The sequence below is a fragment of the Sapajus apella genome, unplaced genomic scaffold, assembly GCF_009761245.1.
Source record: "Sapajus apella isolate SASKATOON/1434 unplaced genomic scaffold, GSC_monkey_1.0 scaffold26, whole genome shotgun sequence".
Classification (NCBI taxonomy): domain Eukaryota; kingdom Metazoa; phylum Chordata; class Mammalia; order Primates; family Cebidae; genus Sapajus; species Sapajus apella.
The window spans coordinates 8,931,632-8,946,038 of record NW_022436966.1 but is presented as its reverse complement, the minus strand read 5'-3'; the positions used below and the strand labels follow the sequence as shown (position 1 = coordinate 8,946,038).

Below are 14,407 nucleotides of genomic sequence, written 5' to 3'. Positions count from 1 at the left end.
GCACGGCCCTCGCCACCTTTCTTAGTCGGGCGGCGGCAACAAACAGCAGCGTCCGTTCGGGTCCGGGTCCGTTCCGGTCCGGGTCCGTTCCGGCCGCCGCTGCTACCTTCGCTCTCCCGGCCCTCACGGCCTCCCTCGCCCCCGCCCCCCGCTTCTCCCCTCCGGTCCTCCCAGGCCCGGTCTGCGCCGGGGCCCGAGCGTGCGCGCGCGCGCGCGGGCCCTCGTGTGTGTGTGCGCGCGCCCGCGCCAGCTCGGACCCGCGCCCCCGCCCCGCGCAGGACAGCCCTGGGATCCCCGCCCGCGCGCCGCGTCCCACGTACCCCGCCGCGCCGGGCGAGAAGATGGCGGGATCGGTGGCCGACAGCGATGCCGTGGTGGTGAGTGTGGCAAGGCGCACGCCAGGCGCCCCTCCCCGCTGCCCCGCACTCCGCCGCCTGCTCCAGCGTGCTGGGGTGCAGAGAAGCCGCAGGCCCGGCCGGCGCCCCGCGCGTGGGAAGGCACCCGGTACCTGTTAGCGGGCGCCGGCTGCGCGCGGCCGGTGTGGGGGGCGTGAGGGACGCCCAGGCTGAGGGGCTCCGGGCTGGGGAGGGAGTTTGGGGAGGAAGCGGGGTGGGGGCACCGGACAGCCCCCTCTGTGCTGTGCAACCGCCAGCCAGGTGTGCGCGTGGGTGAGTGTGTCCGGGGCGCGCGCCCCGCCACCGCCTCCGACGTCCCGGGGATTCCCCCTTGGAAATGGGTCGGCGCTCGGGGCTCCCAAGAGAAGTTGAGCTCGGCCGCTCCACTTCAGTCACGTCCCGGAGGGCAGGCCTGGGCCACCACGCTTCCAGAAGGGTTTGCGGTTGCAGAGGGGCCTGCCCTCCTCTGGCACAGGGCTCTGGCTCCTCGGTAGACCTCGACCTTGATTTTGATCTGGATCTGAAGGGTCTGCGGATCTTCAGAGGCTTAACTACCGGGTGGAAAGGGTGGGTTTTGTTCAGGGGGTTATGAGATTGCCTAAGGGACGGTGAAGAGGCATCATCTGCAGATCCTGTGTGCATGTGGAAGGCTGCTGGATTCCACCAGATCTGTGTGGGTTCTTCTCCCAGTCCCCCGAAACAGAGTCCAGGGAAAGCCAATCTGTATGCTTCTATTTTTAGAAACTAGATGATGGCCATTTAAACAACTCTTTGAGCTCTCCAGTTCAAGCCGAGGTGTATTTCCCACGACTGGTAAATCATTTTGCTCTGTGCTCTGTGTCTCTGTCTGTACCCTCCTCCTTTCTCATTGCTTTTAAATTATTTATTTATTTATTTATTTATTTATTGCATTTTCCAATGAGTCAAGTCTTCAGGATCTGAAGACTTGGCTCTTCCCTAACAGGCTGTAAAATTCCTTTTTCTTCTCCCACCCTTTGCAGATAGTTCCATTTTGTGGGCACATTAAAGGTGGCATGAGACCAGGCAAGAAGGTGTTAGTGATGGGCATCGTAGACCTCAACCCGGAGAGGTAAGGCAGAGTCTTTGTCAGGACAGAAGGCTCAGGCTGTGGCTGAGCCCTGCCCACTCTTGTGGTTTAGCGCTCCTCCTCTTCCTCTCCTTGTGGACAGTGTTGCAAGTTGCCAGTGCCAAGAAAGTACCATGTTCCCATGAAAAGTATGTGTATGAATCCCAGCCATCATTTCTCCAGACAGCTATTTATATCAGAGATGATAAATATAGGCCCACATTTCTCTTTGACCCTTAGGGAGGCCAAAGGATTTTTTTTTAATGGCTTTGAAAAAGGGTGCCAGAAACAAGAACTATCAAGATGAATAAGAACCCAACTTAATATTATTTCCCCTGGTCAATTTCTGCAGCTGTTTTTGAGAATTCTGAAGTGGATTGATACACAGATGTATGGTCACTTTGAGGTATTTGAAATCTCTAATTTTAGTTAACTCCACCAAAGCTTTCATGAGAGCTTGCTTTAGGTAATAAACTGGTTTGAGTTACTTGTCCATAATCTAACCTCTCTTGAAGAGCAGTGACCTCTTAAAAATGGACAAACCCAGAGGAGGAAGAGGAAATATAAGCACCTGTGTCATTCTGAAATGTTTTTATACCCAACCCTGAATCCATGGGATGATTTTCTTTTTAGCTTTGCAATCAGCTTGACCTGTGGGGACTCAGAAGACCCTCCTGCTGATGTGGCAATCGAACTCAAAGCTGTGTTCACAGATCGGCAGCTACTCAGAAATTCTTGTATATCTGGGGAGAGGGGTGAAGAACAGTCAGCAATCCCTTACTTTCCATTTATCCCAGACCAGCCGTTCAGGGTGAGTACCTCGAGTGCCTCAGCCCCAGCCACTGGCAGGGTGATAATGTTCAACTTACCTAGTGTGTGCCAAGAACACTTGAAGCAGCCAGAATTTCTGCATGTCCAGGAAATTTGTCTCCCAATGGTGAAAAAAGATCAAAAGAGCTCTGTTTGCTATTATAAATTAACACTTACCATAGAAGCTCTTAGTTCTATTTAGCCCGTATATTTAAATAGACCCATAGTTACATGTCTAAATTGTTAACAATAAATAACTTTTCCATGTAGTACCCAACATAGTACTAGGCATATAGTAGATACCTACCCCCAAATATCTGATTGATTAATCAATACTAATAAGTACCCACTTATTAAATATTAATAAATATTAAGGTTCAAAGCTACTAATAAATAGCTCTTAATCTTATTTGTATGACATTTTAAAGAATATAATGATGATCATTTCATTTTCTCTTGTTCCCTTTGCTAATCCCCCTCTGGATTAATTAGCCTCAGTCCATTTCACGGTTACAGGCTGTGTGGCTGACAAATTTCTTCCCTTGGGCCTGGATAATAAAGATTTGCTCCCCACTATCTACTGGGCAGGAAGCACAACCCAAACTTTTCTCCCAATCAAGCAGCATTAGCAGCACCTTCCTCTATGAAAGGCAATGCCAAATAAGAGATGCAAGTAGTGGCATAGTGGCTTGCACCTGTAATCCCACCACTTTGGGAGGCCGCGGCGAGAGGATTGCTTGAGTCAAGGAGTTCAAGACCATCCTAGGAAACATAGCCAGAACCCCGCCTCTGAAAAAAACAATTAGCTGGGCATGGTATCACACACCTATAGTCCTAGCTACTTGGGAGGCTGAGACAGGAGGATCACTTGAGCCCAGGAGTTCGAGGCTGCAGTGAGCTATGGTTGTATTACTGCCCACCAGCCTGGGTGACACAGCAAGGCTCTGTCAAAAAAAAAAAAAAAAAAGGCAAGAGAAATGCTAGTAATAATGTGTTAAAAAGAGGTCAGACCTAGTGATGAATTGTCATTACACCTTAACATTACATCACAGTAATGACAACTCAAAATCTCCATGTTACATAGGAGCCCAATAAAACAGAACTACACTTAATCTGTGACCCTTCATCTAGCAATTTTCAAGTGCCTCATGAAGAAATAATTTTTTCACTTGCCTTCTTACATTCTGAGGGGAAAATAAGAATCCATGATTTTAGCATCGGTGGTAGAATTGAGATAGTTGCCCGGCTAGTTATAGTCTGGGGAAGGCACCCTTGACCCATTATGTCTCCTCACCCACTTCTCTAGAATGGTGTTGTCCCCTTGGGCTCCTCTTGGCTAGGATAGTTTCTTGGTGATGAACCTTAATGTATAGCTCATGAATGTGAGTAACCATAGCTTCTGACTGCCAGGAGGAATATAATGCTCCCCACAACAAAACTGAAGTGAAATAGGCCCTTCTTGGTGATATAGTTTCAGTAATATAAATTAAATGTGACTAATATCACATATAGAGCCTCCTTACATGGTGAATACCAATGCATTTAATAAACCCATTATAGCACACTACCAGCAATTAAACTTTATGGTAAATGACTTGAGGAAAAAGCCATTACCTTATGGAACCAGTATTTCTGTTTGGCTCAACAAAGCTTGTTAATTACACATTCTTGGTCCAATGGTAATTACTATGTGTAACCCTCTCTCTGCCTTAGTGTTTACCATGTTTGAGTGTCTAGACTATTACGGCCTGCTACTAATGGGTGCCAGTTCTGCCTTGTGAGGGGCTCTTCCGGAGGTGGTATAGAATTGTTCAGGAAATGATAGTGGAGGCATTAAATGCCATGTAAACAAGTCTATGGTGCTTTCCATCACTTTCTGCAGTATAGGGAGAAGGGAGAAATGTTAAAGCAATGCAATTTAAAATCTTTAAAAGGTATTATATTGAATAATGTAGAGCAATGGTTCTCAAAATGTGTTTCCTATTTTAGCAACATCAGCATTACCTTGGAACTTGGTAGAGACACAGATTCTTATACCTAATGAATCAGAAATTTTGGAGGTAGAGCCCAACAATCTGTGTTCTGACAAGCCCTCTGCAGGCCTCAATGCATTCTAATATTTGAGAACTACTGAAGATATTGCCTTTCTTTCTCTAAATAAAGTATTGTTTGTTTTCTCCAATAGGGTTCATTGAAATTGTGGATTGAGATTATTACTTTGTTTCTTCCAGGTGGAAATTCTTTGTGAGCACCCACGTTTCCGAGTGTTTGTGGATGGACACCAACTTTTTGATTTTTACCATCGTATTCAAACATTATCTGCAATTGACACCATAAAGATAAATGGAGACCTCCAGATCACCAAGCTTGGCTGATGTAAACCACCTCTATTTCAAATAGGATCACGTGCCATGACTATCTGACTGTTGGTCTGGAAGAAGTGTCCTAGCAAGATCTGGAGACTTAAAAAGAAAACAAAAACAAATGGCAAGCTTCACTGTCTTCTTTCTGTGCAGTTTAAACCCAAAATGACAACTTTGACTGTGGTTTGCCCTTAAGAAGAAAGCTATTGGGACAAAGACACCGAGCCATTATACCCAGAATAAAATAATACATTTATGCTGGATCTTATTCAGACCAAACTAAAATGGATTTGTGATGATTTGTGATTTGGTAGCAAATTATTCATCCTTTTAAAGCAAGGCAATGCTTAGAAACAGAAGTGCTAAAGACACTTAAAAAACCAACAACAGCGGTACAGTGAAATCAACGCATTTCTGCACTGAAGTGGAATTGTGTAGCACAACCAATATTTTAGTCAGGGTATTTCCATAGAATGTAGGTTGTTCAAGGTTTGACTTTGTTTTGTTTTGTGTTGTTTTGGACAGCATAACGTTAATTCAGATTGTTGAAGCTTTCTTGTAGTTAATTTATTTATACTCAATGTATGTATTAGAGAATGAACAATGTCTCAAGAACACCAAGTTATAAACTTTTGAATGTATAAATATCTTAGGTCCAAGGGGAGAAAATTACATATTACATATTATGAAACAGGTGATTTTCTACCTTAAAGAATTGAGATTCTCCATACTCCTAAACTTAGGATCTCTTGATATAAATTACTGTAAGTGCTTTTGGGAAAATTTTGCAAAAACATTTTGATAAAACTGCTTTTCAAGTTATTGTTGGTTATGTAAAATTCTATTTACATTGCTTTTTATCCTTACTGTGAATTATCACAGTATTGGCTTCCTTAAGACTAATTACTTCTCTCTTGATTTATATAATAGCTCATTAATTTGTTATTAAATTAACTGAAAACATAAGAGGTGATTGCTTAGACAATTTTTAAAGTGACTATTATATAAACTTTTAATAGAATAATACAAAAATGTCTGTGGAATGCAGTATAAAGCAGAAGCAAATGGCCCTGAATAACTTACTTGGAAGTAATTTATATCAACTTAAGCTGTTAGCTCATTGTATAAGTTTTCTTATGTGACCCTCACCAATATCCCTAAGTAATGCCTTTGAAAGCTTCAGGGTAGATAGAAGATGCTTCCTACTGTGTTGGCTCTGAGGAGATAGTAGGATTAGATGGGATCCAGATTAGGAAATGATCCAGTTAGTTTATCTGAAAGGTTAACTCCCAGGACTCCAGGTCTTTGAATCCAACCAGTAGAGAGAATGCTTCCAATTAAGCTGTAGGTATTTCCCTGCACTTATGGAACTGATCAAACAGGGTGACTCCAACAGGAGGCTGCAGTACTGTAAGGTCACTGCCAGGCAAGGGATGCTTAAAGTCCTAGGTTCTTGGCTTTACAAGCTACATTGGCCCCAGAGACAAGGACCTCTGGCATTGCTTTGATGATCAGGTAGTGCGGGAAGATGGGGTGCTGGGGTGGAGTGTATTTATATATAATTTAGGTTTTGTTTATGCAGCATACTGTGTCTTGTAATGACACATCCTTGTCCAGCTTTGCTTTTCTGAGTTTTTTTTTTTATTGTTGTTGTTGTTGTTTGTTTGTTTTTACACAACATGCAGAGACACTGAAGTGGCCATGTCATTTTCAAGTGTCAAGAATGTAGACAGTGTTTCAGTACCAAAGTCTAAAATAAACAAACTAAAATTGTGAATTTTTTATAGGCGATATATTTGGATTCTTCTTCTTTGAAACTGTTTAACACAGTTCCATTGTGTTATATAAGAAGATACTGTAACCAACAAGACTGGCTGTATGTTGAAAAACTTTATGTAGGAGCCAACTTATTCAACCATATTCAGCCTGTTCTGTGAGGGCTCTTCTGTGGCTCCAGGTATTTTCAAGCCTGTGATTAGCTTCTCATGGGTTGTCACTTAAAAGCCTCTAAATTTTGAGACTGTTTGTAGAAAGTCCTAAAGGGCACCTTGAAATACATTTGTAGGAGTTTTGATTCAACTTATGGTGGAAGAGCCCCATAGGAAGACCCTTGAGTGGCCAACCATTGCCACCCACTGCATAATTCAGCAGAAACTAGAGGAGCAGGGCATGTAACTGATTGGAATTGACACTCTTATTCTCTCCACCTATCAGCTAACTCATTAGCAGCCAAGCCCTTAGGCAGCTTAGTGTGAAAATACAGTGTTAACTGTTTGTTTCTCTGTGAGGTTAGTGGGAACTCTTGGATACACCTATTGGGACTAATCTAAATGATGTGATGATTTGATTCAGGTATAGCTAAATGTGTAAGGGACTTTAGCTGTAAACTGGAAACAATATTCACACCCTCTCCTGGGCCTGTGAGGTCTAAGGTGAGAATTTCAGGATGGAAAGTGCAATTTAAAGCTTCCACAGGAAAGTATTTGGGTATGTAAGGAGTTATTTCTGACCAGAACTCTAGTTCTGCAATAACCAAAACCAAGGAGTATAAATAAGAATCAGGCTCTAGGGGAATAGAAACCAGGCTTTAGACAATCTGTCCATTCCTACAGTAAACTTGGAGTGAGTGTGTATATCTACTTAAAGCTTAATAGAAGTGACTTCTACTTTTTGGGCTATTCCAGAAGTATGTTTAAATTATTATTATTTAAAATTTTGAAGCTCCATTTCAAATTTTAGCAACCTTAGTTCAAAACCCTCTGAGAGATCATGTTTAGAATTGATGATTTGTTAAAATGGCAAATCATTTCATTTGTGTTAAAAAGAAAATACTTGAAGGAGGGAGTCCTGTTGCCTTGAGATAAACGGCCTTGGCATTTTCTGGCATTAATGTAGAAATAATGTTCCTATGATGACATATTTTCAAAGAAACACTTTCTTATTTACTGCGTGGTGTAAAATGTTGTTAAATGTGTTGTTACATTATGTCACTGCTGGAAGTTATTTGCACTATAATAAAGGAATTTTCTACAAAACTGTTTCCAGTTTATAGCATGCTACATTTGTGTACTTTAGCATAGATCATGTGGCCTAGCAGTGATTCCTCACTTTCACACTTGTGCCTCAGGATAACTTTTTCCTGCATTCTCCACTCTGATAAACAAGAGAAAAGTGACTCGGAAGCCTCAGAGACCTAATAACTTAAACTGTGAATGGTAAATGCAGTGGGTTCTTTTAAAATATAATTTTCAAATAATATATATATATAATTTGCATACAGCAAATTCACTCTTGGTATAAAGTTCTGAGTTTCAACATATACATTTATTCAGGTAACTACCATCTCAATCAGAATACGGAATCATTTCATCATCTCAAAATATTCCTTTGCGCTACTCCTTTGAGTTAAATTTGTCCCCCTTTCCTAACCCTAATTAGGCATCCACAGGTCCATTCTCCCTTCCTATAGTTTTGCATTTTTCTGAATGTCTTAAAAACAATCATATAACATGTAATCTTTTAGAGTTGGCTTCTCGATTTTCATGAGGCATTTGACATTCATGTTGTATATATCAGTAGCTTTTATCGCATTCCGTTGTATAGATACACTACAGTTCATCCATTCCGGTGTTGACGGATGCAGTGGGTTTTTCATAAATCAGTAAATATAATCTTAGCACAATGTACAAAAAGCAAGACTGCATTTTTCTTGCCATCTCTTTCCTGTGGTCTGAATTATTAGGGAAGAAATTTAATCTCTTGGCTATTCAGCCTACAAATAAAACTAGGGCTTACAGAAGTTTGCTCAGCTTCAGTCATTGCTAGGTGACAGATTTACTCATATGCTTGATCTATGGCCCTATTTATACCTTAATTTTATTGATCCCATCTTTTCTCAGGGTGCAGCATTGTGAGGCTGGTTTGCTGCTTCCTCTGTCACAGATTTTGCAGTTAAGTGCTGGCAGAGGAGGCCTGTTAAGGCAGGGACAATTTGCTGAGGCTGTTGGACAAAGATAGGAGAGCTTACCCCACTCCCCAGCATGGCTAGGAATGTCCCTTGGTGGATGTGACATTTTATTTATGACAGCATTTTGGATTAGATGGCCTGGAAAGTATATCCATAATTGGAGCTTTTGAGTGCCACGAACCCTTAAGGCCTTCATTCATTCAAGAGGTACTTACTGAGCTGTGTCACTTGGATCCATCAGCAAGTATAAAAGACAAGAGTCTCTGGTGGTTTTAAACTTCAGTGTGATTAACAGCCAGATACCTCTCCCCTTCCTCCAGCCCCCAGGAGATTTCTATTTCACCAGGTCTGGAGTAGGGCCCAGAAATTTGTATTTTCAAGATGCGCCCTGGGCCATGTGTGGTGGCTCATGCCTGTAATCCCAGCACTTTGGGAGGCTAAGTCTAGAGTATCACATGAGACCAGGAATTTGAGACCAGCCTGGGCAACTTAGGGGGACCCCATATCAAAAAAAAATTTTAAAGCCAGGTGTGGCAACACATGCCTATAGTCCCAGCTACTCAGGAAGCTGAGCAGGGAGACTCGATGGGGCCAGGGAAGTTGAGGCTGTAGTGGGCCATGATCATGCCACTGCACTCCAGCCTGCAGTGACAGAGCAAGACTCTGTATCAAAGGAAAAAACAAAAAACAAAAAATGAGAAGCACCCTGGATGGTATAGGTGGTCCTGGGTCTCCTGAATCTTAGATTAAATAACCCTGTCTTTGGGAACTCCTAACTGTTGGATTGTACAGTCCTTGAGATGCCAATCTATAGATATCATTCTGTGAAAACTACATTTCAACACAGGCACATCCTTCTCTGCCAAAATCCTGCAACTATCATTACAACATTACAACTATGTGTCATTGTCCCTGACTTAACCTTCTCCTCTCCTCTCACTTCTGCCTTTACCTCAAAAATAAAACACTGTAGTAAAAGAAAGTTTGCCTTTCAACTGAGTCTTGTAAAAATCCTCCTTCTTTGTGTTGGTTTGGGACCTAGGTGGCACTCTGACACCTGTTTTAAATAGTGATTGCTCCTAGAAAGATTAAAGTTCTGGGGGAGGCCTGTCTTCCTTCTTGGTAAGCATTTCAGTTAGTTATTCACTGAAGAATTGTTAAGGTAGAACTCAATTTTCTCTGACACAAATCCACATGGTGGCTTACAGCTTGTAAAGAGGCAAAGGGCAAGTATCAGTGGCCCAGGTGAGCTTTCACGGCCCTTTAGAAATGAATTTAAAGGCTTCCTTTCACAGGAAAATGCAACTGAGTGTGTACATAATGCTGCATGGTTGCCTCGAGCCACTTGCTTCCAAATCACCAGATTAATTTCACAATTATTTTTCATACACACACACACAAATCTTCTGCATAAGGCAGAGACCTGCCTTGCAAAACATAGACTTCATAATTAATTTAAATGGGTGTATCAAAGGTACAGAAACAATACCCAACCTAGAGAGCAGAGGCAAAAAGAGCCACTGACTCTTTCTCTGCTTTGATACACCCTTCCATATCCCAGGGAAAGATGGTGACTGGATGAGCAAACAGAGTGTGAGGAGGCATTACTATTTATTGGACAACACAGACAGTCCCTAAATAATAGGCCCCAGGAAGCTGCAAGCCAACCACAGGCCTTGGCGATGATGTGGGGTTTTGGGGGACTTCCAAGCTTTCATGAGTCAGAACAATAACAAATGTTTGCTAATAACCCCAATACATCCTTTTCTGTCAGCATTCTGTTATTAATTCTAAAAAGACAGATGCAAATTATCACTGCTTACCTAAACAGTTGGGATGGGAACAGAAGGAAGCAAAGTGGTGAGTCTCTGGTGACAATGAGGAGCTGGGAATGGGCATCCATGCCTCCTGGATTTGGGATGTGTGCTCAGGTGGGTGCTTTAAACCTCCAGCCCTAACTGATCTCTTGTGGGAAACAAGGGCGGCAATGCCACTTGTTCTGGTGAGCTTGGAGAGCCAGAGGTAACAGCAGGTCATGCAGGAGTCAGGCATTTCTTACAGCTAATAAAGCCAGAGTTTAAAATAATCATGACACCAATTTCTATAATAATCCTCCACAGTTTTATAAAGAAACAGTATAAAAACTGCTAATACTTAAGACTATGCTCTAATTCGCCAGAATATGCCTTACGTATCATTTCATTGGCCTCTCATTTTATGTAAAATCTAGCCAAAATTAGCAGTGTATTAGGCAATATTTAGAATGACATTTGTAAACTATACTTGGCGATTTTTTTTTACTCTAAATTATTGCAGCTGTTCCAATATTAGAAAGCACAGATTTCTCCTAATGCAATAAAAATGGCCTTTAGCTCAGCATAAAATGATGTTTAGTGTTATAATAAAAAGTGAATAAGAAAGAGATGCACAAAATGGCGAGAAACTGCTGAAAACATTTTTTTAAATGAGAATCTTCATGGAGCAGTGTGGTCTGTTACTCTAAGAGTCTAGTTAACCATGTATCACACATTTTTTTAATCCTCAAATTTAAAAACTCATACACACTGTGGAGCACAAGACCACAGTCTCTTACTAGAAGAGATTGGAAATAGTCCTGCTCTCATAAGGCTCTGATTAAAGTCAGACATTGGAGTCACCTCACAGGTCGATTTGTTTGTTTTAAGGCAACTAACATTTTTTTGGTTTTTGTAAATGATGTAAATTCTTGAGTTGAGAGTCCTTTTACAATCCTTTGGAATTAAGTACATAATTTTTAAAAATTCAACCTCCTAACTTGAAAGGGCCTTTTTTATAGACGTTTGCTTTAAAAACATATCTGTCTAGTTAATTCATAGCCATCGTTTCTCTCTCCTATGAGAGAATCACTCATAGCTGGTGCCAGTGCAGCTAGATGTGGTGGTACATGCCTGTAATCCCAGCTACTTGGGAAGCTGAGATGGGAGGATTGCTCGATCCCAGGAGTTTGAGGTTGCAGTGAGCTGTAGCATTACTGTACTCCAGCCAGGTGACAGAGCAAGACTCTGTCTCAAATACATACATACATACCACAGGGACAATTCCACCTATCATCCCATCGAAAGAGAAAGAGGCCCAAGAATGGGGATGTGATTCAAATGTGCCTTTAGTTGGGTTTGCTTTCGGGGTCTCTCATAACTGAGCCCTCTAGCTCTCTGCAGTGTTCTGCCAATGTACAAAATGCCATCAGTATTTCTTATGCATAATCCCTAACCACAAACCAAAACTTTCCTCTGGTTCTCAACCAAAGAAATAAAGATCTGTTGACTTTTGTACCTAGCCCATGGGTGAGATGGGCTTCCACTATTTAGAACGAGTGGATGGTTTCCTTGTTGAATCATAGCAGCCAGCTCCTTCATAGCAGAATTTATTCTATGAGCTCTGGCTCTAGACACAGCATCATCCACTAAAACGTTCTGTGATGTTGGAAATGTACTATAATTTGCACTGTTACAGTGCAACAGCTACTAGCCATATTTAATTGAGCATTAGAGTGACTAAGGAACTCAATTTTCCATTTTATGTCATTTTAATCAGTTTAACTGTATGTGGCCACATGAGGTTAACATCTGCTGTGCTGGCAGCACAGGTGAGGAACAGCAGGAACTGCTGGGCTTATGTTTGGTCTGGACACTCAGAAAATACCAGGGACTGCAGAAGTTCCTTATTTAAACTCAAGTTTTGTTTGCCCTCAAGTTCAGGAAAGTCTAGGTCTAGGTGCTTTCTAAAGGCTAGTGGAGGCTTAGTCATATAAGGCACACAGGTGCTCCTGGTAAAGAAGTCATCCTAAGGGAAGAACAGGCTTAGGTGGTTTGATGCAGGAAGACAGGCAAGTTGAGAAGGAAGTGGTGACTCTGTGGTCCCAGACTCTGCACAGTAGAGCCATACTTGGGTGCTAGAAGAAGGAGGCAGCCATAAACCCCCTGCTTCCTCATGAACCCCACTCCCTGGGCACAAAAGGGGAAGGTAGTGGCAAACGGGCAGCTTTCCTCATTCAGTCTTGCAGCCAGCCTGCATTTCCCAAGCAGTGTGTAAATCCTCGGCATGTGCTGGGCAGGGGTGTTGGCAGCTGCAGCAGCACCTACTCGGGCCTGCTTTGAACAACCTCTGTAGAGCTGTCAGCAGTGACAGCGATGCCATCATCGAGCCTTAAGAAGATAGCTGTGTATTTTGGAATAACAGTGATGATCAGGAGCATTTATTTATTTCCATTTTTATGTCCAAACCGTAGGTGGCTGGTCTCCTATGCACAAGCCTTGGATGCCTTGAAACCAACCCAGAAGAAGGATATGGTGCTTTTCTGAATCCTCAAGAAGCAAACCTACTCCAGAAAGCATTAGGGAGCAAGAAATTTTACTATTTTGTGAGAAGAAGTGCATTTTATCACACACCATCCAAGAAACAAGGGCATAAAATTCCCTGTTAGACCTTTTTGTCTCTCCCAAGTTTTTCTTAGCTTCTAGTCCATCTCAGGACCCTCGCTTAGGCAGCTTCTAAATATCCCCCAACTCCCTTCCTTATGCAGAACTATTTGGCCACTACAAGCTCTCCTGGGGGCTTTTTAAAGCATTCATTCTGCAAGAGCCATTTTCCACCATAGGGGAGATTCTGCCCCTAAGAAAAGCAGGATTTATCTATTGTTGCATTTGTTAGTTTCTTTAACGCCCTGCCTCAAGTCTGGAAGAACTCACGGCAGCAAAAAGTTAAAACGACAAGACAGGTGAGAAGGAAGAAGGTCAGGCACCTCCTGGTGCTTTCTACTTTCAGGACTCATCTAATGTCTCCTCTTCTTCTTCCCCACCTTTATCCTAAAGCGTTCCCCTTTTCTCTCAATGTTGTCTCTTCTGTATGTTTGCTCAATGTCCCTCTCTCCCACTAGATAGTAATTTCCACCAGGGCAGGTTCCATGTTAGTCTTATTCTACTGCATCCTGAGCACCTAGCATGATGTTTAACACATAATAAATTACAAATAAGCCAGGTACAGCAGCTCATGCCTGTAATCCTAACACTTTGGGAGGTGTGTGGCAGGATTGCTTGAGGCCAGGAGTTCAAGACCAACTTGGGCAACATAGCAAGACACAGTCCCTCCGACCACCTACAAAAAAAGGTAAATGAATAAATAAATGTTTGTTGAATGAATGAATAGTAGCCAAGATGTGGTGTTGGTTATATATTACTATGCAACAAATTATTCCAAAATGTGGAAATTTAAAACAATAACAAACAGTTGCCATCTCACACAGTTTGTCAGGAAACTGGGAACAGCTTGGCTAGGTGGTTCTAACTCGGCGTCTCTCACGTGATATATAGTTACGCTGTCAGCCAGAGCTGCAGCCACTTGAAGACTTGATTGGAGCTAGTGGATTCACTTCCAGCGTGGCTCATCCACATGACTGTTAGCGGCAGGAACTTCTCCACGGGACTGCTTGAGTGTGGTCACAACATGGCAGCTGTGTTCCCCTTAGAGACTGATCCAAGAGTGAACAAGGTACAAGCTGCAAAGTCCTTGATGCCCTAACCTCAGTCACCCTTCCACAAGAGCCCATTTCTTACATAGGCTAGCCCTATCCAGTGTGGGCGGGAACTACACAAAAGTGTGGATACCCGGAGGTGGAATTATTGGGAGGCATCTTGGAGACCAGCTGCATGGATAGTTAATTCTTGCAAATTCTCAGAATTATTTGAGTGGTTATAGAATTCCTAGAAGGTAAATGACAGTGGATACAGAGAAATGCTGTTCGTGGCTA

General features: G+C 42.6%; 1 protein-coding gene across 1 annotated transcript; it reads left to right on the top strand.

The window, feature by feature from the left end:
• The first annotated feature begins 240 nt into the window (after positions 1 to 240).
• On the top strand, positions 241 to 7,693 carry LGALSL (galectin like). The gene is made up of 5 exons (XM_032291959.1): positions 241 to 377; positions 1,137 to 1,208; positions 1,397 to 1,485; positions 2,116 to 2,293; positions 4,524 to 7,693. Exons 1-5 carry the CDS (start codon positions 342 to 344, stop codon positions 4,665 to 4,667), a joined length of 519 nt encoding a protein of 172 aa, XP_032147850.1. The 5' UTR covers positions 241 to 341; the 3' UTR covers positions 4,668 to 7,693.
• The last annotated feature ends 6,714 nt before the right edge of the window (positions 7,694 to 14,407 follow it).

Excerpts from the sequence above, each read along its gene's own strand:
- LGALSL (XM_032291959.1), top strand. The coding sequence starts at position 342 with ATGGCGGGATCGGTGGCCGACAGCGATGCCGTGGTG. Across the intron at positions 378-1,136 it reads CCGACAGCGATGCCGTGGTG|AAACTAGATGATGGCCATTT; the intron begins GTGAGTGTGGCA and ends TTCTATTTTTAG. Across the intron at positions 1,209-1,396 it reads AGGTGTATTTCCCACGACTG|ATAGTTCCATTTTGTGGGCA; the intron begins GTAAATCATTTT and ends CACCCTTTGCAG.